At 46.5% G+C, this 23,815-nt stretch overlaps 1 protein-coding gene across 1 annotated transcript in view; it reads right to left on the reverse strand.

The window, feature by feature from the left end:
* The window catches only part of MPPED1 (metallophosphoesterase domain containing 1), a 77,455-nt gene extending 54,009 nt beyond the window's left edge, over positions 1-23,446 (reverse strand). The window contains exons 1-2 of the mRNA XM_074220839.1: positions 23,226-23,446; positions 9,823-10,004 (exon numbers count right to left, since the gene is read on the reverse strand). Of these exons, the coding sequence (XP_074076940.1) occupies positions 9,823-10,004; positions 23,226-23,446 (403 nt within the window). The remainder of the gene's footprint in view (positions 1-9,822; positions 10,005-23,225) is intronic.
* Between the last annotated feature and the right edge of the window lie 369 nt (positions 23,447-23,815).

Below are 23,815 nucleotides of genomic sequence, written 5' to 3' on the forward strand. Positions count from 1 at the left end.
GTAGAGGATGGATGACCATTTGTAGGGTTGAGTTGAAGAGAACTTGGCTGGGGTCTGGGATGGACAGAGAAGATGTCAAGCCAAGCTGTCACAAGTCTTCTAATGATGAAAGTCTGAGATCCTAGGAAAGACTTTGTGAGTAAAAATTGAACTTAGAACAGGGAAGGTCATATCTGGGAGAGAACTAAGAACAGGATTGAGTCCAAATTTACAGAAGATGATAAGTCCAAAGGAGGGCAAATGACTTGGCCACAGTCTCATAGATACTCAAATATTTATCTCCTGCCTCTCAGTTCTTTACAATCTTATCAACAGCCACATTCACTCCATGAGATTTCACCTTAGATCATCTTTGGGTCTCAAGTCTGAACATCAAAGTAGTAAATGAGGACCATCCAAAGGGGCTGGGCTTGAGTCTCATTGTTAGGATTTTTTCCTTCCCCTTCCCCCTCTAACAACTTAATTAAAGGTTTGCTTCTTTTATTCTATTTTACTGAAGGTATTGGTCCCCTTTTCCATTGTCACAGATGCCATTTTATGTTAGTATACAGGACAAAGTTAATTATCACTTGGAACTCTCCAGTCCTCCTCACCATCTTTCCCCACCCTCTCCCTTTTGCTAAGACTATTGACACCTCATTATCCAGTAAAGTTCATATTCTCCTGTAACAGCCCCTTCTCAGTCCCCAGACATTCTGGGCTGGATAATGAGTCCAGGTCATTCCCTGGTGAGGACAGCACTCATTTCCTAGAGTCATCTGCCTAAACCTGCCTCCTGGAACTCTCCTCTGTCAGTCCACTATTCTTCTTAGTACTGCCCTTGGGGGTCCAAACCAGGCTAAACCCCCCTCTTGTGGGGCAGCCTTTCAAACACTTAAAGCCAGAGTTACACCTTCTGTATCATCAGTTCCCGCCCCCCCCCCCCCCCAAACTCCATCTGTATTCCCAGTATGGCCTGGTCTCCAGTTCATTCACTGTGCTGTTCACTCTTTTCTGGATGCTCTATCACCTTGTAAGTGACTTTCTTAAAATCTCTCCACTGATGTAGCCACTTCCCTAAGTAGGCTGTTATCACCTCACCCTGACCTAAGGCTTCAGTCTCTTGAAAAGTCTACTTGCCTCAAATCTTTCTCAACTTCAATCCATCCCCCATTTGGCTAACAAAATCACTTTACTGAAACACAGGCCTGACTTGTTCCTTGCTCACAAACCTCCAGTGGCTCCTCATCCCTTGCAGGAACCAATATAAAACCTGTTCTTTGATTTTAAAGCCCCTTGTGGCCACTCCGACCTTTTTAACTCCTCAGGTGTTCCTGCCCTCCAGGTATGGTGCAATCGAGTCACAGGACTTGTCTTATTCTTCACACTGATGGCTTCATCTCCCATTACTCATGTCAGGAAGATTCTCCCTCCTCAACTAGGAATCCTTCAAGGCTCAAGCACTCCCACCAGGAAGACTTTCCTGGTCTGCTGCCTGGTATTTCCATTTTGAATAGATTAGAGGGCTATTTATATGGGTTCCTGCTTTGTCCTCATTAGAGTGTAAACCTCTCCAGGCACTTTTCTCTCTCTATCAATAATACATATTATTGACTGATGCCCACCTCCCTGTTTGACTCCCTTGCTATTCTCTGACTGGTAGGTCCTGGTGTGGTATATTCAGGGATCATCTGCTCCAACCTTCTCATTTTATAGGGGAAGAAACTGAGGGTCAGAATGGGGAAAGGAACTAGGGTCCCAGTGAGAAAGAATCAGAGCTAGCCCTGGCACTCAGGGCCTTTGATTATAAATGGAGGGCTCTTTGCACAATGCCCTACTCCTTATCCTTCCTCTTCTGAGTGTTTGACTCCTCTTTCACCCCTCAGTGTCTCCTTACTGACCTCAGCTGTCACTCTTGATTTACCCAGAGGTCTTACCTCTTCAGCTGAAGTATGCCAGTGTGGATGGAGGTCTAACTTCCTGATTTGGAAACGGAAAGACGTCCTTCCATTCTGCCTGTGATAGCAAGTGAGTTTCTGAGCCTCAGTTTTCTCATCTGTTAAAATGGGGAGCTTGGAAGATGACTTCTAACGCTAAGATTATATAATTCAGTAAGGATCCTTGCAGTCAGAGATCCTGGGACCCCTAACACTAGCCTTTGTAGAAGATGTGGAGATGAAAATGGGAAATCCTCTTCTTTCAATTGTTTGACCTAAAATAAAATGCTCCAGATTCTCAATTCCTAATTCTGTTTGGGATCCTGATTGTTACAAAGAAAACTCAGGAATATGCTCCAATGAGAAGTCCCATCAGTGTCATCCTTTGTTTGGGATGGAAAGTTAGAAGCAATATCTGTCCCCCAAATGGATTCTCCCCCTCCACTCTGTTTGGGATCTGTTGGAGTCTCCTGCTGCATTTCTTTATTAATTATCTTAATCTACTCTTGTAAGTCTGTAGGTGGCCCCTGGAAGATTATTGTAAAGGCTTTCAATAAGATTAATGAACAGGGAAGAAGCTGGTAGTGAATTCCAAATTCATTAACTGAGTCAACTCCCTCACACTCATACATCAGACATGGTGGGGAAATGACACCCAAATGAAATCCAGCCTACTATCTCTGGTAAGGAATCGACTGTGTGTGAAGATAAGGTGGGGAAGAGAGAAGGAGGGGAGTACTGACACATACAGAGAAGGTGACATGGTCATTGCTGGGGCTCAGTTTGCATGTATGGCAAACTCCATACATGGGGTGGGGGCTATGTCCTTTGACTTAAATTTTGGCAGAATTGAAGTCATCTAATCTCCCTCATTTTAGGAGAAGAAAATTGAGGCTCAAATGGGAAATTCGCAGTAGTCATTTCAGTGATGATGACAAAATCTCACATTTGCATTTTGGTCCAAAACTGAGGTTTCCAGTACAGGACTCCCTCCACCAAGGCAAGTCAGCCCCACCCTCTACAACCAGAGAGACCTTTAGCCTCAAAAGAATGCTGTGAAGTAGGGGTTAGATCCATTAGATAGGCCAGGAAACTGAGTCCTGGAAAAATGAAGCAATTTGCCTGAGGTCACACAGCTAGTCCGTGTCAGAGGTGGCATTTGTGCATAGAACTTCTTAACTCCTTCACTATTCCAGGTTATGGAGGCAACAGAGACAGGTCTAGATCTGTTCATGAAACAAGTGATACCTCTTCAAGGAAGAGTAGAATATCTTTAGCAGAGGCTGGAGTTTGCTCCATGTGTCTGATATACATGGATGTATTCTGTGTTGTGTATCCCTAGGAAGGCCCGGCTGCTCCATGTGTCTGATATACATGGATGTATTCTGTGTTGTGTATCCCTAGGAAGGCCCGGCTGCTCCGTGAGTCTGATATACATGGATGTATTCTGTGTTGTGTATCCCTAGGAAGGCCCGGCTGCTCCGTGAGTCTGATATACATGGATGTATTCTGTGTTGTGTATCCCTAGGAAGGCCCAACTGCTGTATGCATCTGATAAACATGGAGGCATCCTGTATTGTGTATCCCTAGGAAGGCCCAGCTGCTCCATGTATCTTATATACATGGATGTATCATGGGCTGTGCATCCCTAGGAAGGTCTGCCACACTGTGCTAGGCTGAATGATGATGGCCTGAGATCTTGAGCAGAAAGAGCACACAAGGGTTTGAACAATGACAACTCTAACCTTCATTCTCGAAGAAGATCATGACATCAGGGTGGTGATGCCTTGACATACACATAAATTGCATTGAAGTGAGGCAGGCCTGGACTAAGTCACCAGCCTCACTTCCCCCACCCCCCGGAGCTACTTGGGTCCAGTGGTCAGATATGCATCAGAATTGGAGATGACCCTGAATTTGAGGCAGAGTTAAGTGACTTGCTCAAGGTCACACAGATAGCAATTGTCAAGTGTCTGAGATCACATTTGAACTCCAGTCCTCTTGTCTCTAGGGTGGGTACACTATACACTGCACCATCTAATTGCCCAACAATGACAACTCTATTTCAAGGTAAATGTACAATTTTGACAATTTATCCTAAATATGAATTTATTTGCTGTGTAATCTCAGGAAAATCATTTAATCTCTCTGGGCCTTAGTTTCCCCATCTGTAAAACCAGGGTCATAATCCTTGCCCTGGCTATCTCCCAGGGATTGTGATGACTGATTTTGAAAATGGATATGCAAATAACTTTAAAGCAGCTCAGAGGCATTTAGTTCTATCTTTACTAGGGTAGAAATCCCACCCTCTCCACCATAATATCTCTGACATGTGGTCATTAGCATCTACTTGAATGCCTGTAAGGATGGAGAGCCTACTATGTATCAAGGTGACCCCATTTGGGAGCAAGTATAATGGCTGAGTTTGTCCTGCCATCATACCCCAAAATGCCTTTCTCCAACTGCTATTCTATCTGGCTATTGGTTCTACCTTCTGCTATAGGAGTAGAATAACTAGGGGAGGGAAAAGAAGTAAATATGGAAATTTATCTTTAGTATAAAATTTGATGGCTAATCCAAATAGAATAGAACTGACCCTTGAAAGTTAAAAGATAGATTTTTGCTCTTTCCTTTTAAAATGTAATAAATAATTTAATTAATGGTGAATAAATAATTTAATGTGATAAGGAAGGGAAATGCAATTGATTAATCCCTAGGTCAACAATGACAAGGCAGTGAGGGATATGTGCTCCTTCCTGGTAGCTGACCCAGTGTTGTCTACGATTGGCTTTTTTATTAGTGCAGAGCCTAGCCTGTCTATAACATTCCTAACCAAAGACCTTCCTACCTCTGCTTCATTACCTCCAGGGATGGGGAGCTCACTACTTAACAAGGCCCCTCAAACCATTCTCAATGCTAGACAGCTCTTCCTTAGGTTCTCCTTAGGTTAGGTTCTCCTGCCCTTTCCCACATTGGGTCTAGCTTGCCTACTGGGGCTGCACAAAAAAGATAGCCAAATCCTTCCTCCTTCCAAAAGTGTTTTTTTGTTAGAGAAGAATCTCTTAAAGAACATATTTGCTTCTCTTTTGCCCTGAGAACCAAGACATCTAGAAAGAGTTGCTGGGTCATTTGATTCTGGCAGGGTTCAGTGCCCATTGGGCATCTCTGGAATGCTCTCCCCCCTCACCTTTATCTCCTGGCTTCCCGGGCTTCTGTCAAGTGCCTACCCAAATTCCACCTTCTCCAGAAAGAAACCCCCTAAGCCTCCCAATGCCAGATTTTTCCTCCATTCATCCCCAATCTAGCCTGTCTCTATCTGGTTTGTACCAGCAGTTTACATGTTCTTGACCCTCATTTGGCCATGAACTCCTGGGGATGCATTCATCTCAGAGTCTGCACACTGTAGGTGCCTAATCAGTGTTTATTGGTGAATTGACTGTTTCGTGTTCTCAGTTCCCTCCCAAGTCTCTCTCTCCAAGGTTTGTTCAAACTTTCTCTCTTTCTCAATCCTGACCAGTTGGCCACTGTCTGGTCAATAAATAGAAACCAGCGAACCCATTCCAAGTGCCTCCAAGCAGGCCTTGGGAACCCTGATGGGGTTGGAGGCTGATTTCTATTTGAGTGGTGTGCTAGACTGGGGGAGAGGTCAGTCACAGCCCTTGTGGGAAACATGAAGGTTGTGCTTGGCCAGGCCTAGTCCAAGAGGTTAGCAAAGCAGCCTCCTGGTCTAGGCCTGGGCAAACACAAGGTTCCTGTTTCCCAAATGGGCTGTGACTGAAATTGGATCAGTATAACTGCCTATGGGGGTGATTCAGATCACCCCAACATGAACATGTACCTACACACACGCACACACACTCACACCTCTTCTGAGTTTCTTTGCCTAAATTCTCTCAAAGGTCTGTGTGACTTCAGGTGAACCATTTACACTCAATGAACCTCAGTTTCCAGCTCTGTAAAACAATGACAGTAAAGATGGCATGGCACTCCCTCTTGGGCATGTCCAGTCTGAGTGAGAATATCCTTATAGTGATTTTTAGAAAAAATGTGGATTTTTTTTTTTTTGCTCAACTGTTGATATTGCCTCTGTAGGTCCTTCTCTAATGACCAAAGTGGGGCATGACATGGGGGCAGGATCCTTGAATTAGGCCTGCTCTGCTTCCTAAGGGACTCTGAACTTCTGGGGATTTTGTTATATCTGTTTTTCCTACCCTTAGATCAAAATAAGAAACCAAATCACCCACTGGGATCCATCCATCTGAGCCCTGCAACAAGATTCTTAGAAGACCAGAGTTAGAGATTTCCAGTCCAAAAATTTTCAATGTATTAATGGAAGAAAAGGAGCTAGGAAGGACCTTAGAACAGAGAAGGTCAGATCTGAGAAAGGTCTTAGAACCAGGACTAGGAGGGGCCTTAGAACAGGGAAAGTCAGAGCTGGGGGTGGGGCTTAACATCAGGGATGTCAGGTGTGAATAAAGTCTTATAGGCGATCTACTCTATAGACTTCCAATTCTAGATGGGGACATTAAGATCCAGAGTGAGGAAGTTTAAGCAAGCCAGATCCCAGAAAAGTAACTCAAACTCTGATTAAATCCTTGCAGTGACAGGGAGCTCACAACCTTCCAAAACAGCCTTGTCACTTTGCCTCTGTTACATTTTCTCATTGTTGCATACTGAATTCTGAGCTAGCCATGGAGAATGATGCCCCAACCTCACACACATTTTAACACATTTTTGAATTGCTGTGTGTTCACAGAACACATTATTAGGATTTCCAGTTAAAAATCAATATTTATTAGTTAGAGCTGCCAAAAATAGAGGAAGGACTTGATTGCAAATATTTGTTAAGACTAAAAAAAAGCCAAACATTTCTCTTCTTGCATCTCCATCTCCAGGCTGCTGGCTTGTGGCTTTGTGCTGGCACTTGCCAGTGTCTCCCTGGGAAGAGAAACTGCTGTGAAACCCAGGGGAGCCAGGGAGGCCTCAGGAGCCCTAGAGTCAGGGAGCTCACTCCCAGGGCAGCCAGACTGACTTGACCCTCTCGTAGCTCAGTTTATTTATTTGTAAAAGAAAGGATAGGTTAACCATTATGTCCACCCCACCCCCAGTTCTGACTTCCCTGTCCTAAGATCTTTCCCAACTCTGACTTTCTCTGTTCTAAGGCCCCGCTGCCCCACACTGACCTTCCCTGTTCTAAGGCCTCTTCCAGCTCTGACATCCCCTATTCTAAGACCCTTCCCAATTCTGACATTCCCTGCTCTGAGATTTCTCCCAGTCCTGACCTTGACTATTCTGAGCCTTCCTAGCCCTGATATTCTCATATTCTGACTTTCCCAGCTTTGAAATTCCCCACCCAAGGGCCCTTTCTAGCTACGTCTCTGCTTCCTCAGGCTCCTGGTCCCATATATCTCTAGCATCTCTAGAAACAATGCAGTAGAGTTTCCCATAATGCAGCATGACAGGAAGCCCCCCCCCAACACAAACATGGTGGGAGGCTGTATAAATCACCCCGTGACTCTCCAGAGAGACAGTAGTGCCACTCTCCCTGCCAAGTGGGGCCTGCAGACCGCATGTGTACTGGCTCTGCTTTGGCCAGGCCTGGAGCTCCCACATGTAGCTTCCCTCCCTTTGGCATCCATCCCCAGTGGTGCAGCTGAGCCTCCGCCTGGGAAGCCATCAGCCCCGAGGGAAAGAGTCCATGTTCCAGCCGGCCCAGAGAGCTCTCCCTTGTTTCTGGTTCCCCGGTGCCCAACTCCCCGGTGCACAGAAGGGCCATTATGAAGAGCATTCACCAGGAGGGCTGCTGCAGCCATCTCTGCCATTCTCCAGCTCTGGCCCAAGTCCCACCCACCTGGACTTTACAATTTTCTCCTGGGGAGCCTCCCTGGCCTCCCTTCCTCTCCATCCAAACTATCTTGCACTAAGGAATTGTACTAAAGTCTGAGTCTGCTTGTGTTGCCCTGCAGCTCAAGAGACTCCCATGACTACCCAGTTCCCAGAAGATCCTTGATCCAACCTTGAAGACCCTCCATAGCTGGCCCAACATATCCTTCCTCTTATCAGTCATTGACCAATCACAAAATATCAGTGCTACTTGGGGGCAGGGACTGTGTGAAGCACTAGGGAAGCAGACTTAAGTCAAAAAAGTCCACTCCTGAGAGAGAGAGAGATGACACGTGCATAGACAGGGACGTGCCAAACAGACCCGGAGTGATGGCAGCAATGATTCCCTGTCTTGGAGGTAGGAGGTGCTATTTAAACTGACTGCTGAAGGAAAAGGGAGGTTCAAAGGGGTTCTGCCCTCCCTCCCTTCCTGCCTTTGCTAGTAGGGCCCCTTCCCCTGTTGGTTGATGAATGGATGGATGGATGAAGAAATAGAGGGGCAAATGGGTAGATGAATGAAAATGGAAAGCATATGTTAATCATTTACTGGGGGGAGAGGGCTGCCTGTTTCCATATCTGTCTGTTTGTGATGGTGGTGGGGATCTACATGGTTGGAGGGCAGAAATGACTGCATGAAGAGTAGGAGACAAACTGGGTTTGAATCTGGGTTCTGATACTCTTTACCAAGGCTTTCACCACACCTCTCTATCCTCTTTCTACTCATCTGCAAAATGGGTATAATAATACTTCACAGCGTTGGATATAGCTAGGAGGAGCGGTACACAGAGTGGGAGCCAGGAAGACCCAAGCGAGTGTTTTCATTTCAGTTTTCCTCACATGGAAAATGGATAATTATCATACCTCCCTCTCAGGATCTTCAGGGCTCAAATGAGACCCAACTTGCAAAGCCTTTGGCCTAGTGCTTGGCAAAGAGGAAGCACTATATAAATAAGGGCTGACAGTTGTGTCTGACTTTCCATGACCCCACATGGAGTTTTCTTGTCAAAGATACTGGAGTGGTTTTAGCCATTTCCTTTTTCAGCTCATTTTACAGGTGAGGAAACTGAGGCAGACAGGATTAAGTGACTTGCCCAGGATCGCCCAGCAGTCAGTGTCTGAAGTAAGATTTGAACTCGTCTTCCTGACTCATTTCTCAGTTGCCCCTATGCCAAATAAGAACAATAATGATCATCTTTCAGTGCTCAGCTTCATTTATAAAGAACCTACTGGCTGCTGGGCAGTAGCTCATTGCTGAGGACATGGCTTCTACCCTGAGAGGCTTTGCCGTCTGTCCCAGACATCTCCCATGATGTTTCCTTCTCCCTCCCAACCTTGCTGGGTCACTCGCTGTCAGTCATCTCTATTCCCAGCTCTGGGTCTAAGTCGGCTTTTCTAGGTGTATAAAGTACTTCCCTTGGTCTCCAAGGGCCCTGGATCCTGGTGAGGGCAGCCAGAGGGACCATCCTATGATTGGAGCTGGAAGGAGGGCAACCTGAGATCCACAGAGAGGAAGGGTACCTGGGTGACCCCTGACTCTAAATCATGGACAAGTCAACGGCACAGGGAAGGATTCGGCAGATGCTACTTGGCCCCAGAGGACAGCTGGGCCCACATTTGGGACTGATGTCAGGAAGGCCTTCCTAACACTTCGAGCTCTCTAACAGTGGGATAGGTAGTGCGCTCCCTATCACTGGAGGTTTTCAAAAGAAGGCAGGATGAAAACCCCTCATTCAGGGATTTTGCTGGAGGAGTTTCCGCTCTCAATGGTCCCTGGGATCTCTGATTGGTGCTTCTAAGTATGGCTCTTTCTGGTTTCTAAGTGAGGAACTGACAGTCAGGAAAGGCCAGTCCTTGCCCAGGTGGTAGAGCTAGACTTTGGGCAGAATTCAAGACTCTAGACCCTCCCTTTAGGCCCTTTCCAACATGGGTCCTTGGACTCTTGAGGCAGAAATCAGTTTCTTTCATTGGAGGTGGTACCTGGCCTGGGCACACCTGTCACTGGACTCTCCCATGGGTCACTTACCGAGCCACTCATTGAATTTCTTGACCTCGCTGGGGAGCCCCAGCTCTGTGAAGTCCCCGGCGTGGATTAGAACGTCTCCATAGGGCATCTGGATGGGATCTGTCCTGGAGTGAGTGTCAGAGACACAAACAAAGCGGGTGTATCCTGGAGGCTTGGGGGCATCGTGGGGGACAGGATCCACCCTGCGGGAGAAGAAGGTAACATGGGTCACTGGGAGCCCTGTGGAGGGAAGGGGGCAGGTTTCTTCAGCAACCCCTCCCCCCATGCTGGGAAAAGTCTCCAACTTTTCCAGGGAAAATGGGAATCTGTTAGAGCTGGAAGGAACCTGAGAGATGACTCAGTCCAATCCTCTCAAATTAAGGAAAAGCACACCAAGACTGAGGGGTGAGTGGGTGGGGGTTGGCCTAAAGACCATTAGCAAATTTGTTCAGAGATCAAGAGCCTTCAGAAGTCACCCTCCCCCATTTTACAGATGAGGAAGCTGAGGCTACAGAAATTCAGAGACTCATTCTGGAAGTATGAGCGAGAGGCTGGATTTGAGCCTGGGGTCTTTGACGCCACTGTGAGTGGTAGAACCAGGGCATCCTGTCTGGCACTTGTCATGTGGGTGACCTTGGGCAAATTCCTGGTCCTCAGTTTCCTCTTTTGTTCCCTTCTGTCTCTGCCACTAACCCGAAGTCTGAGGTCACCTTTGGCCCCCATCTTTGGGGGCCTCAGTTTCCATCTCTACATGGCCTCCCAGACCCCGACTCCCAGGACCCAGGACAGTGCTGCTCCCCATCCACTTGCATCTGCCCCGTTTCCAAGGCTTGCCCATCTTCCGACTCTTCAGCACTGACATTTCTGTCTCTCCGTGAGAACGCCACTCGAGGAGTTTTGTTCCAATCTAATTATACTGCAAACCCAACTCGGTATCATATCAGTTACATAAATACTTTTAAAGACATCTTTCTAATTAGACTTTTTTTTTCAGACAATATACTTCGAAGAAATTTAATTAACACATTATGAGAGGCATGGGTTCAGCATGCTAATGTACTGGGAACACGCGCACCCTCTGTTTCCCAGGCGGCGGCAGCCGTCATAACCGCTCTGTGGAACCTCTCCCGCTTGTTCCTGCTTGCTCCCGTTCACCAGACATCCATGGAGAAGCAAGGCAATGTAGTTAGGAGGCACTGATGGGAGACAGAAGGAAGAAGCTCTCCTCCCAGAGCCAGGAGCAAGGGTAGTTTGGAAGGCCCAAGAGGATGTCAGACCCCACAGGATGTGTGCATGGCCAGTCAGGTATGCTGCCTCAGTTTCCCCCTTAATTAAACTATCTTCCCCCTTACCTCATGAACTGTATGACCCCGGACAAGTTACTACCTCACTTCTCTCGAACTCATATTCTAATAGTGGCCACCGCATAGGGGTGGTGGGAGGATCAAATGTGATCCTTAAAGCACTAGGGAAGTGTCAGTGATGACGATTGTTAGAGCTTAGGAGAAAAATAATTGCCAGGCTCTGAGAGGAAGATGCCAGTAAGCCAAGCAAAGCCAAATGTTTTTGAAATTCATCCTGAATAGGACATCAGTCATCCTTCATGGCCAGGGAAACCTCAGGTGGGGCTGGGAGGCCCGAGTCCAACTATCTCATTTCCCAGAGGAGACAGAAGTGAAACAACCTTCCTGGGGTCACCCAGCTCATTAGAGTCTGAGGCAGGATTTGAATTGTGGTCTTCCTGACTTCACATCCAGAGTCTTCCATTCCCTAAGACATGGAGACCTAAAGGGGCAAGTACCTGCTTTGGAGTCAGAGGACATCTACTTATGATCCTTACTACCATGGGATCTTGGCAAGCCCCTAAATCAATCAGGTCTCAGTTTCCTTCTCATGACGAGAGGCTTAGACCAAATCATCTTTGGGGTCTTTTCCAACTCCACACACAAAAATACCTAAAATGGCCTTGGGAGATTAGAAATGGGGATTATTTGCCCTGAAGTGACAAGAACTATCTAGTCCAAGCTCCATATTTAATAAGGGAGGAAACTACCTGAGATCTTCTAGTTAGGAAGTCCAAAGTCAGGATTTGAACCCAGAGCAGTCTCCAAATCCCAGGCCTCTCCCACTATGGTGCTCAGACTCTAAGCAATGGGAGGGAGAGAAGGAGCAGCTATGGTGAGTGGAGGGCAGGGAGAGGTCCCGATGCTCTGCTCAATACTGTGAGTGTCTCCATGCAGAAATATTGTTGTCGCTCTTTTCTCAGTACTTTAATTAAGAGTACTCTTATTTTAACTTATACCCCGAGGCTTCAGAGCTTACCATGCAAACCTAATAATCCCAAAAGGAAAATAAATACACTTTTATCGTACATGCCTGTAGCTGTTTGTAATTAAAAAAAAAAGAAAAGAAAAAATACCTCCTTTTTTTTGGAACCTGGGCATTTCACTTCAGTGGGCCCATTTCCAGAGAGTGAGGGGGAGAGAGAGAGAGAGAGAGAGAGAGAGAGAGAGAGAGAGAGAGAGAGAGAGAGAGAGTTATTAGCCCACTAGTTTAGGGTGGAGACTTTTAGGTCAACTCTGGTCTCTTCCCATTCCAATCCATGGAAGGCATACACGCAACCATTACTGACCATGATGTGGGAATTGGACATAGAATTGTTAGAGGGGCAACTTGGACATTATGACTGGATTTGGAGTTGGGGGATGTAGGTTAAATCCTGGCTCCACTCCTATCTGGGTGACAGGCAAGGTAGACCTAAATGAGGGGGCTGCCTTTGTCTTAGATGACCTTGAAGATCCCTCCAGGCTCTAAAGCTATGGTCCTGGGCCTCCAGAAGGCCAGCCCACTCCCTAGAGGTCTTCCCCCTTTATTCTAGTCATCCTCCCCTGGTCAGGCTTCAGCTTCAAGTTTTGTCTAAAAGCCTCCTCACACAGAATAGAAGCTCCTTGAATGCAGGGACTCATTTTTGTCTTTGTGCCCGTAGCAGAGGATCTGGCAGAGTAGGTATTGAATAAATTCTTGTTCATCAATTGATCATATTTCAAGGACTGCCAGTGTAGGTAGATGTCTAGCCTGGCATAAACTGCAACCCTATTGAGATGAACAGACAGACCTCAAGAGCTGGCATAATGGAAAACATCCTCTGCCCTTAGCTGAGGCATTGATGCGATATTCTCCAAGGACCTGGGGCAGGACATGGATGGCAGACATGGAGGCTCCTATGACCAGAGAATGAACTCCATACCTGTCTCACTGTCAGATATCTGAAGAAGTCACCGGTGGGGAGGTTGGCTTGCATCTCTTTTGGTTTCCTGGCTTCTTGCAAAGATTTACCTCAGCTAAGTGACCCAGCAGGTGGAATGACAGACTTGGAGTCAACCTATCTCAGACACTCACTATTTCCTTGGCTGTGTCACACTCTCTTACTAATCTGTAAAAAGGGAATGACAATAGCACCTACTTTATAGGATTGTCTTAAGGATTAATATTTATTATTATTATTATTATTATTATCCCATCTTTTACAGGAAATCTTTCCTATTCTCCTTCCCATTGCTAGCACTTTCGCCCTGAGGTTACTTTGCCTTTTATACTTTATTTTAGACACACTGTGTTATTTATAGAAGTTTTTGAGCCTCTAACTGGTTTTGCCTTTCTTTGTATGACCCATATATACTTAGCACACAGCAGGTGATTAATTAATGCTCAGTACTGACTGGGATACAGCACCTAGTTAAAACCCAAGACAACTCTGAAATCAAGTGACTGATCAGGGCTGTGTTCTTATGGGCAATGGGGAGCTAGAGAAGTACTGAGCAGCCTTCCCTACTAGACCATGAATTCCTGGAGGGCAGAGGCGAGGTTTACACTGCAGTAAAAGCCTGCCAGACTGAGCCCTGGATTGGCACCTATTCAGTAGTTTTGTTCACCAATCACCTCCACTTGTGACCCAAGAAGGAATGGAGAAGACTTCAGATGGAGGTGGGCTTAGGGTGGAGACTTTTAGGTCAACTCTGGTCTCTTCCCATTCCAATCCATGGAAGGGATACACGCAACCATTACAGAAGGCCTCAGCTTCTCCTTTGTAAGCTCTAGTCACACTTATATGTCTTCCTCCTTCCTTCTTCCCCTCCCTACCTTCCTGCTTGCCTCTTTCTGTCCCTGCTTCTGTCTCCTTCCTTTCTTCTTCCCTTCCTTTCTTTTCTTCCATTCCTTCCTTCCTTTCCTCCCTCCCTTCATTTCCTTCATTTCCATTTCTTCCTTCATCTTTTCTTCCCTCCTTTCCTTTCCTTCCTTCCATTTCTTCCCTGTTTCCTCCTTCCCTCCTTCAATTCCTTCCTTCTTTCCTTCTTCCATCCTTTCTTTCATTCCTTTCTTATCTCCCTCCCTTCAATTTCTTCCTTCCTTCTGTTGCCTTCCATCCTCCTTCCATTTCTTCTTTCTTTCTTTCCTTGCTTTCTTTTTCTCTCCCTTCAATTCTTTTCTTTCCTCCTTTCCCTTCCTTCCTATCCCTTTATTCCCCCTTTCTCTCCTGTCTTCCCTTCCTTCCCTCTTCAATGCCTTCCTTCTTTCCTTCCTTCCTTTTCCTTTCTTCCTTCCATTCCTTTCCTTCTTTCCCTTCCTTCCTCCCTCCCTTTTCTCTTTTCCTTTCCTTTCTTCCATTCTTTCCTTCCTTCCTGCTTTCCCTCCATCCTTTCCCTCTCTTCCTTCCATTCCTTTTCTCCTTAATTCCCTCCCTTCTCTCTTGTCCTCCCTCCTTTCTCTCTTTCCCTCCCTTCCTTTTTATGACTCCATTCCTTCCTTTCCCCCTACTTTCCCTACCTTTCATTTCTTTCTTTCCTTCTCTTCTGCCTTTCATCTCTCCTTCCCTCCCTCCCTTCCTTCCCTCCTTCCTCCCTTCTTCCCTCCCCCTCCCTCCCTCCCTCCCTCCCTTCCTTCCTTCCTTCCTTCCTTCCTTCCTTCCTTCCTTCCTTCCTTCCTTCCTTCCTTCCTTCCTTCCTCTCTCCCTCCATTCCTTCTTCTTCACTTCCATTCCTGCCTTCCTTCTTTGTCTTTCTATTCCTTGACTTTCCTTTATCTTTTAAAATAAGTTTGCTGATGTCTTTTTCTTCCCAAGCTGTGATGCTTTCTAGTGTCCTGAACTCAAATATGCCCTTTCAGTCTTTGTCCCCTTTCTTTCTCCAGTATACTAAAGTCAGGGGTTCAGGAACCTTTTAACCACAGAATATTTGTGCTGTAAAGGAACCTAATCAATAATTTAAAAACTTCATTCAACAGGGATTTCTCTCCTTCCACAGCTCTCTGTGCCACCAGGTAGAAACCAGTGACATTGGGAAAGGGAGTTTCCACACCAGGAGACAATGACACAAGAAAAATTCCAGGCTCTGGCCTAGATAAGGTAGACAAAGACAAAGTCAAAGTCCTATCTGTCTTCAGAAAACCTCTGATCTAAATAAGGCCAAGTATGCAGCCCATGCCCCAGTGAGCACATTCAGACTGAAAGGGATAGAAACCTATGGACAATTAAGGTAAACTAGTCCAGGGAAACCTAAGGAGTAGAAAAATCAGAGAAGGCTGTATGGAGGAAGTGGTGTCTGAGCTGATTCCAGAAGGAAAGAAAGGGTTTCAGAGGCAGGGGGGAGGGGTGACAGGGAGGAGACATTCTGTTTCAGAGAAGCATGGGGGCAGGTGATGGGATGACAAACTAGAAACCAGTTTGGTTGGAACAGAGGATGAGGCCAATGAAAGTGACATAAGGCTAGAAGAAAGCCATACTGTAGAGACCCTTAATGTCAGGCTAGGAAGCTTGTATCTTCTCCTAGAGGCAAAGTGACTCAGTGGATATAGAGAGGGACTTGTGTCTTGCCTCAGTCCAGGTAACATTGAAGAGATGGTACTAATCTATATAGATAGAGGCATTTCCTCACCTGAGAGTTCCCCACCAAATCCACCTTTCATCCAAACAACCTCACCTCATTGGACATGTCTTAGGACCAGACCCTGGCCAGGAGGTTGAAACTTTAGATTCAGGGGTCTCCCTTGGCTCCCTGTAAGAATGAAAGCTCTTGGTGAGTGGGGAAACTCTCGCATCCCCAGCACAGGAAAATGAGTAGGGCTCTATCAAGATTTGTAGACTGGTTTGAGAGAGTGAATGAATGACTGACCTCTATAGAAAAGAAAGGATTTCAAAAGAAAGGAACAGAGAAATCTTTGAGAGACAGGAAAGCAGTTCTGTTTAGGATGTCTGCATGGATAACCAGGTGGAGAAATCAAAGCAGGCTGACCCAGGGGGCTAAATTTAATGACTTGGGAGGCATCACCATGGAGATGACAACTGACTTCTAGGGAGCTGATAAGGCTACTGAGAAGGAGAATATGGAGAAAGAAGAGAAGAGGACTCAGGGTAGACTTCACCACCCTCATCTTCTGGGAGTGAGGAAAGAATAGCAAACTCTCTAAGGAGATGGAGACAGGGAAGGCAGACAGATAGGACGAGAGCTAGGGAAGAGTCATGGTCTAGAATTTGAAAGAAAAGAGAGGAAGGAGAAGTGGGAAGGAGGAAGCAGAGAGGAAGGGGGGAGGGGAGGAGGGGAAGAGGGGAGGAAAGAAAAGGGGGGAGGAGAGAGAAGGAGGTCAAGATCTTTGAAGGGGTATCCAGAGTATAAGAAAAGGGGAACCCTAAGAGGGACCATAAGAATTCCCTATTCTCTCATAAAATTGTCTGAATGAAGGCAAAAGGACTGGGGGCTGTTGGGAGTCATAAAGACATGGCCAGAAGGAGGGGGATCAGGACATTTTCTGCCTCTGGATTGTTAGGTGACCATTTCTTTTAGGCTCAGTTTCTACCCCTGCACATCAAAGGATATTGCAGGAGGCTATGAGGTCCCTGTGTCTCAGATTTATCATTCTTGGACTAGGAGGTGATGACCTCCATTGGTAGATGAAGCTTCTTCTCCTGGGAATCCCACCCCCCATCTCCAGCCTGCTGCTCCTCTTAAACACCTTTATCGCTATGTGTGCCACAGGACTATGCCCATGCCCTGCAGAAGCAAGTATCTGTATGGCTGAGGACGATCATCTCCACTGTTCTAAATCCCTGGGTACTCACTTGGTTCTTCGCTCCCATCCACTTATAATTATCACACTATTTTACATTTTGACAACATGTTAAGGTTTACAAAGCTTACAACACTCTCTCAGTATGATAATCCCCATTTTAAAGATGAGGAAACTGAATCAAAGGAAGCTTAAGCAGCTTGCCCAGGGTCATGTAGACAAAAAGGCAAAACTTGAATCCAGATCTTCTAGCAAAGTCAGACTTCTTTTTATTACATCAGGTTCATTCTCAACACCCACTTCAGCGTGATAGGGAAACGTAATGAAATCAGACTCCCAGAACCGGGGCTCCAATTCCCACTTACTACCCGTGTGATCCAGAACCAATCACTTAAACTTTCTGGACATTAATGTCCTTATCTGTAAAACTGGGGTCTTAGACGAGGTGGCTTCTGCAAACTTCCTGCTTTGAATGCCGTGACTTGCGAGGAAGAGGAGAGTCAGTGGCAGATCCCGGTTGTGGGACCCAGAGCAAGTTTCTTGCTCTAGGCAAGTCTCTAGGATGATAAATACTAGAAACAGCGCTGACCTGCATTGGTGGAGGGAGAGTCCTCCCTTGGGAGTGTCTTAGAGTCTTAAAATCACAAATCTAGTCCCCTATTGAAACCTCCATCTTTTGGAACGGATGGAAGCTAAGGTCCAATGATCCTAAGATTCAGTGAAAATTAACCTGACATTTGCTACACATTGAAGAGAATGGCCCTGCCCTCGGGGACCTTCCATTCTCCGGGCGGGGAGAGTTCCAGGGCCACCACCTCTAAGGAGCCCTCCCTGACAGCATTCAGCCCCTCCCAGTTGTCACCCTACGCTTTGTGGGCATCTCTCTTGGGCACAGGCCTCAGCCACTGCCTATGACCGCTTCTCCCTTGGATACGGGGTCAGGGACTTGAAGCTTAGTTCTGACCCTTAGGGGAGACGACCACAACTCTGGGCCTCGGATGTCTTCTCTGTCTTCTACGGGCGTCAGATCACCTCACGGATGCTCAGAGGCCGTCCAGTCTAACCCTTTCGTCTTGCAGAGGGTGACACCGAGGCACCTTGGAGCGGCTAGGTGACTGAGGACCGTAGGGCCGCAGACTGAGCCCTTTATTTCGCCAGAGAGGAAACTGCTGCCCGGGGACATTCGGGGGGCTTGCCCCAAGGCAGCCTCCCGGCGCTCTCGGTCTGCGATGCGTGACTCTGTTTCTTCTGCAGCTCCCCCAGACATCCCCCTCCCCATCGCGGCCCTAGAAGGGCCTTCCCCGACGGGGCTCGGCCTCCCCACCAGAGGGGAGCTTCCCGCTTAAAGGAGCCGCAGCGAGTCTTCCTCCAGCCCTAGTTAGGAAGATTCATTACTCGGCGATGGAGCCCTCATTATACGCGGGGCTCTCCTGGGGCAGCCACATTAATCGTGCGGCTCCATCGGAGGAGTCCACATCCTTGCTGTCATTGCCATTATTAAAAATAAGTTGTGGATTTATTAAACAAGGCCCCTTCTCCCCCTCGCCCCCGAGACAAAGCTCACGGCGGCAATAAATCACGTGTCCCCAAGTAGCATACATTTTACATGTCGTCCTCCCTGCCAAACAGCTGACTTACCATGGCAACCCCACATCCCACAATACACGCGCTTCCCCCATTGAAGGGTGAGGGAGCGTGGAGCCGATGAAAGGGGGCACGCGGGGCCCGGCTGAGCCCCCGCTGCTCTCAGTTACTTCCCACCGGAGACCTTCCATGGCCCAGCTTGGAAAATTCCCTACCGCGATCCTGGATTCAGAGCTGGTCCCTGTGGCTGGCCATCCTGGCAGGCCCACGGGCCCCAAAACCCATCGGTACCTTTGGCTCCGCCCCCCAGAGCCAGGCTTCGCCAAATGCTGGCAAGCCTGGCTCCCCAACAGCTCTGGCTTCCAGCACCCCCCTCCGTGTCCGTGCCCACCGTCACCAGCTTAGTCAGGGGAGAGCTATAAATAAATGGAAAACCTGGGCTCAAGTCTACGCACTCCCATTGGCAAGCCGTGGGGCTTGGGGCAAGGTGAGACATCTCTTTGAGTCTCATTTTCCTCATCTGTAAAATGGAGATAATCTTCACTGGACTAGCTACCTCTGGGGAATGCTTTGAAGCTGAATTGAGGTCAATCGATCAACAGTCATGTACCACACACCAGCCCCTATGCTAAGCAATGGGGGCGCAAAGACAGCAAAAACACGACCCCTTCACTCAAGGAGCTCTCATTCTAATGGGGGGGGGCAACATGCAAATAAGTATAAATACAAGATACAGACAGAGTAGATGAAAGATCATCTAAAGGGCTGGGCAAACCTGAAATGTCAGGGGTTTTTTCCAGTCCTATCCAAATATTTTTGACCCCATTTGGGTTTCTCAGTAGAAATATTTGGAAGGATTGACCATTTCCCTCTCCAGCTCATTTTACAAATGAGGAAACTGAGGCAAAGAGGGCTAGGTGACTTGCCCAGGGTCATACAGTCTCTATCATCATTGTCTCTCACTGCCCAGAATTCAGTAGGACTTCCATAAATGCTTGTAGAGAACAGTCAAAACTGAACGCTTAGTCTCTTCTTTGCAGACGTGAGGGACTATGGGTATGGAATACTGTATACATCAACCTTTTTTGAATGTATTAGTTAGTTATACAGAAGCTTTTTTCCTTTTTTTTTCTTCTTTATTACAAGGGATAGCTCTCTGGGTGGGGGAGGATTGGGAAATGAGGGTGAAATACAAGTTTACAGATAACAATAAGATAAATGTGCTGTTGAATGGAGCTGAATGTCAGTTATGATTAATACCTATGCCCAGGAATACTGCCACAGACTTCTTGGGAGGCTGGGTAGCTAGGCTGGACAGTGGATAGAGTGAGGGACCTGGAGTAGCCAAGTCATTTAACCTTTGCCTGCCTCAGTTTCCTCATCTGTAAAATGGGGGTTATAAAAACACCTTCCTCCCAGGATTGCTGTGAGGATCAAATGAGATTATATTTGCAAAGCTCATGGTATCCATTTAATAAAACTTGTTTCCTTCCCCTGATTCAGCTTGTACACATTTCCAGAAAAAAAAAATCTTAAAATGTCATTCTAATTATGTAACTCCCTTGCTTAAGTTCCTAGGGGTCCTTTTAGGGATAACGATATTAAGGTGCTTTCACAACTAGGTGCCACATTCTTGGCCAGTTACATTGGGTTAGGTGCTCACACCTAAGGAATATCTCACACTCTCACCCCAGTGGGATTTGACCTGGGCTCCCCTTTTCCCACCCCCCTTGACCTGCCGACATGATGCTCAGCCTACAAGTTCCAGATCAAGCTCTCACCCTTTGGGGAAGCTTCCAGGTCCCTCAAGGGACTCAGAACATTTATGGCTCTTCTAGATTGACTTTATTCTAGGCAGAGATCTGGATAGTGGAATGGAAGGGACTGGTGGCTAGCACAGCGCCTGGGAAAGGGTGGGGGCTTATTAGCCCTTGTTGATAAGCTAGAATTGGCAATGTGATTCTCCCCCATCTCCATACACTCAACAGCCATCAGGAGTTCCCTATTTCCCTCTAACTTGGGTTCACACTCCTTATCTTATCATTCAGGGGTCACCATAGTCTGGCATCCCTCTTTGTATCCAGTCTTGTCTCCTATTACTTCTCTTCATACAGTCTATCTCTAACCCTCAAAAACATCCTGGAATCAATCATGACCTAACTGTATGGCCTTAGGCAAGCCACTTAACCCCATTGCCTTGCAAAAAAACTAAAAAAAACCCAAACTTCCTGGAATCTATCAACTTTACATCTGCTGAATTCCTCCCCATCTGTCAAAGTCTAACTCAAAAACCCCTTCCTTCAGAAAGTCTTCCTTGGTTCCCCTGATCAACAGCAACCACTGAGACCTGGGGTCTCCCAGAACTCATTGTTGGTCCCTCTGTGTCAAAGGTATTTCTCAGGTTATATTATGTAGTAGAGTTCCTATGTTTATGCCTTAGAAATCCCTAAAAGCAAGGACAGTATCTCATGGAAAATTGATCTTTTTATGGAAAATTGATCTTTCCTAGGATAAGGAGGGTGCTCTGCACATAGTAGGTGCTTAATAAATGGTTACTGGACTAAATATATAGAATTGAATGTTATTTTGTATTAGAGTTCTTTGTATCTAATAAACTGTAAGCTCCTTGAAGATAAGCACAAAGTCTCCTTTAATCTTTGTAGTCGTTGGTTGAAATTTTTTTTAGGAGTAGCACATTAACCTGTGCTTACCATCCCCTGTTAGACCTCCAGGTTATGGTAAAGCAAATAGGCATCTCTCTAGGCTGTGTTTATACATAAATACCTGTGGAGCAAGATAAGGGATCCAAGGAACAGCTGTTGCAATAACCAGTTTGTCATGGTACCCAATTTCCACCATTAGAGAGTCATTCTTTGGGTCCAATATTATTCCCTAAAGGTGGTTTCCTTATAAAATGAGGGACCATACTGTAGTCCAATGAGCACCAACTTGGCATCTGAATTTCAGGATTCTAGACCTGGCATTGCCACGATTTTACTGTGTGTGTGTGACCTAAAGAAAGTCACTACCCTCGTCTGAATTTAAATCTCCTTAAATGGAATAGGAAGGGGTTGGACAAGATACTCCCTGATCTCCAAATTCTGAAATTCTAGGACCTGTAACATACCCCAATATCCACAAACTTTGTAATGATCAAATCACTGCTTCCACCACTTATGGTTTCTCCTTAATGCATCTTTGACCTTCACTATCCCAATCAGTCCCAGTCATTACTTAGACCTCTCCAGTCAAGAAGCCCAAGCTAATCCCAAAGATATGGAGTTTTCTGTTCAATCTTCTAATAGGCTCTGTCCTAAGTCCTCTACCAGTTCAAATCGTTTATTTCCTAATCTCCCTTCCAGCACTGACATTTCCTCTTCTAAGGACCCCATCAAATTTGAACTTTCTTGTTCTAAGATCCTTCCCACCTCCACCATTATTCCCAGGTCTGACATTATTCTGTTCTAAGGCCCCTACCAACTCTGACCTTCCTTGTTCAAAGACCTGCCCCAGCTCTGATGTTCCTTGTTCTAAGACTCCTCCCAGTTCTGCCACCTCCTGTTCTAGGGCCCTTCTGAGCAGACATTTCCTGTTCAAAGCCCCCTCCCAGCTCTGACATTCTAGGATCATATGGAAAAAATTTCCAACTGATGAGGATACAACTTTTGCTTCTTCCTTTCCCTCTATTCCTCACCTCAGAGCCTCATGTTTGAGTAAGATTGATTTTGAGGATGACCCACAATGAACCCTTTCTTTGTGAGTGAATTATGATCAATTTTTGGAAATCCCAATAACCTCTTCAATAGAACCAGTATATGCTTACATTTTCTTCAGTCTTCCCATCATGAGAGTAGTTCCCTTCCTAAATAACCATTTCCTTATCCCTAGAACAGAGGCACATTCTCAAGACTACAGGTATGGTCATCATTATCAGCACCACATAAGCCTTAGTTTCCCCATCTGTAAAATGAAAGGGTGGACTTGATGATCCCCTACTCCTTCAAACTTTAGGCATTAGTATCTCCATATTAAAGATGAGGAAACATAGAGAGGACATGATTTCACAGAATCTTGGGTTTGGAAGGGACCTCCCAAGTTATATCTAGTCCAGGGAATATCTGACAAAGTCCCTTCTCCCCACCCCAACATATGATCTGAATTAGGATTAAGAGGGTCTGAGTTTGGATCCTAGCTTTGCTACTTCTTTTCTGTGTGACTCTAGGCAAGTCATCAAACCCCTAGGGGTCTTGTTTTCCTTCTCTATAAAAGGAAAGATTGGAATGAGATGGCCTTGGAGGTCCCTTTATATAATCTCCAACTTGGTTTCATCCTGATTCCCCACTTTTCAAGGTGGCCCCTTATGGTCTTCTGGAAGAGTGCCCATGGACACATGGTGGTAGAGGTGGGTTCTAATGTTGGTGTCAAATTCTGTACTCTGGACACAACACTTTGCACCTCAAGGCCAAAGACTCCCTGGGACTCCATATCTCCCTAGCTCCAGGAGTTGGAATGAACTTCACTCATGAGATTGGAGCTCATAGGTCATTGATAGGAGCCTGGGCAAAAGCTCAAGGCTGGAAGATGGGAGAGTGTTTGCATATGTATGTGTGTGTGTATGTGTGTGTGTATGTGGGCATGTGTGTGTATGTAAAACAGACATCTGCAGTCTTTTGGAATAAGCAGAGGGGAAAAGGATACCCTGAATAACCCTGGAAAGGGAGGCGAGTATGAGGGCAGCATTGGAGAAGGCCAGGGCAGTGGGGTAGGGCTCCCATACTCACATTTGCACATGTGGGGGCTGGAAGCGTCCCTGGTTAATGTTGTAGAACGTGAAGGCCTGCGTGGGGTTCGAGCTATACTCATCCACCTCGATGATGAGGCGGCTGTGCTGGTGCCTTCGAGCTGCCATGATGTGGGACTGGGAGAACGCCATGCTCGGCCAGCGTGGGGAGAGGGCTTCGGCCGCCTTCAGGCCGTCATCCCGTCTCCGGTCACTCCACATGGACAGGCAGGGCCCAGGCCATTCCCTGTGGGCAGCAGTGGCAGTGTCTCCAGACCGTCCTCTTCTCAGAACCTACGGAGGAGCAGATTGGAGATGTGAAGAAGGGCAGGACCAGGAGCTGGGAAATCATCTTGGATTTGCTTTATTTAATGCCAGAGGAAGATTTGGGAGGTCAAAAAGGGAAGGGGAGAAAACACAGACTCTCACACATACACACACACACACACACATGTATCCACACATCCACATGCTCCCACACATAGGTATACCTAACCATACATATATACATACATACATACATACATACACACACACTCTCTCTCTCTCACACACACACACACACACACACACACACACACAAACACTCAT

This window comes from Macrotis lagotis, chromosome 2, assembly GCF_037893015.1.
Source record: "Macrotis lagotis isolate mMagLag1 chromosome 2, bilby.v1.9.chrom.fasta, whole genome shotgun sequence".
Lineage (NCBI taxonomy): Eukaryota > Metazoa > Chordata > Mammalia > Peramelemorphia > Peramelidae > Macrotis > Macrotis lagotis.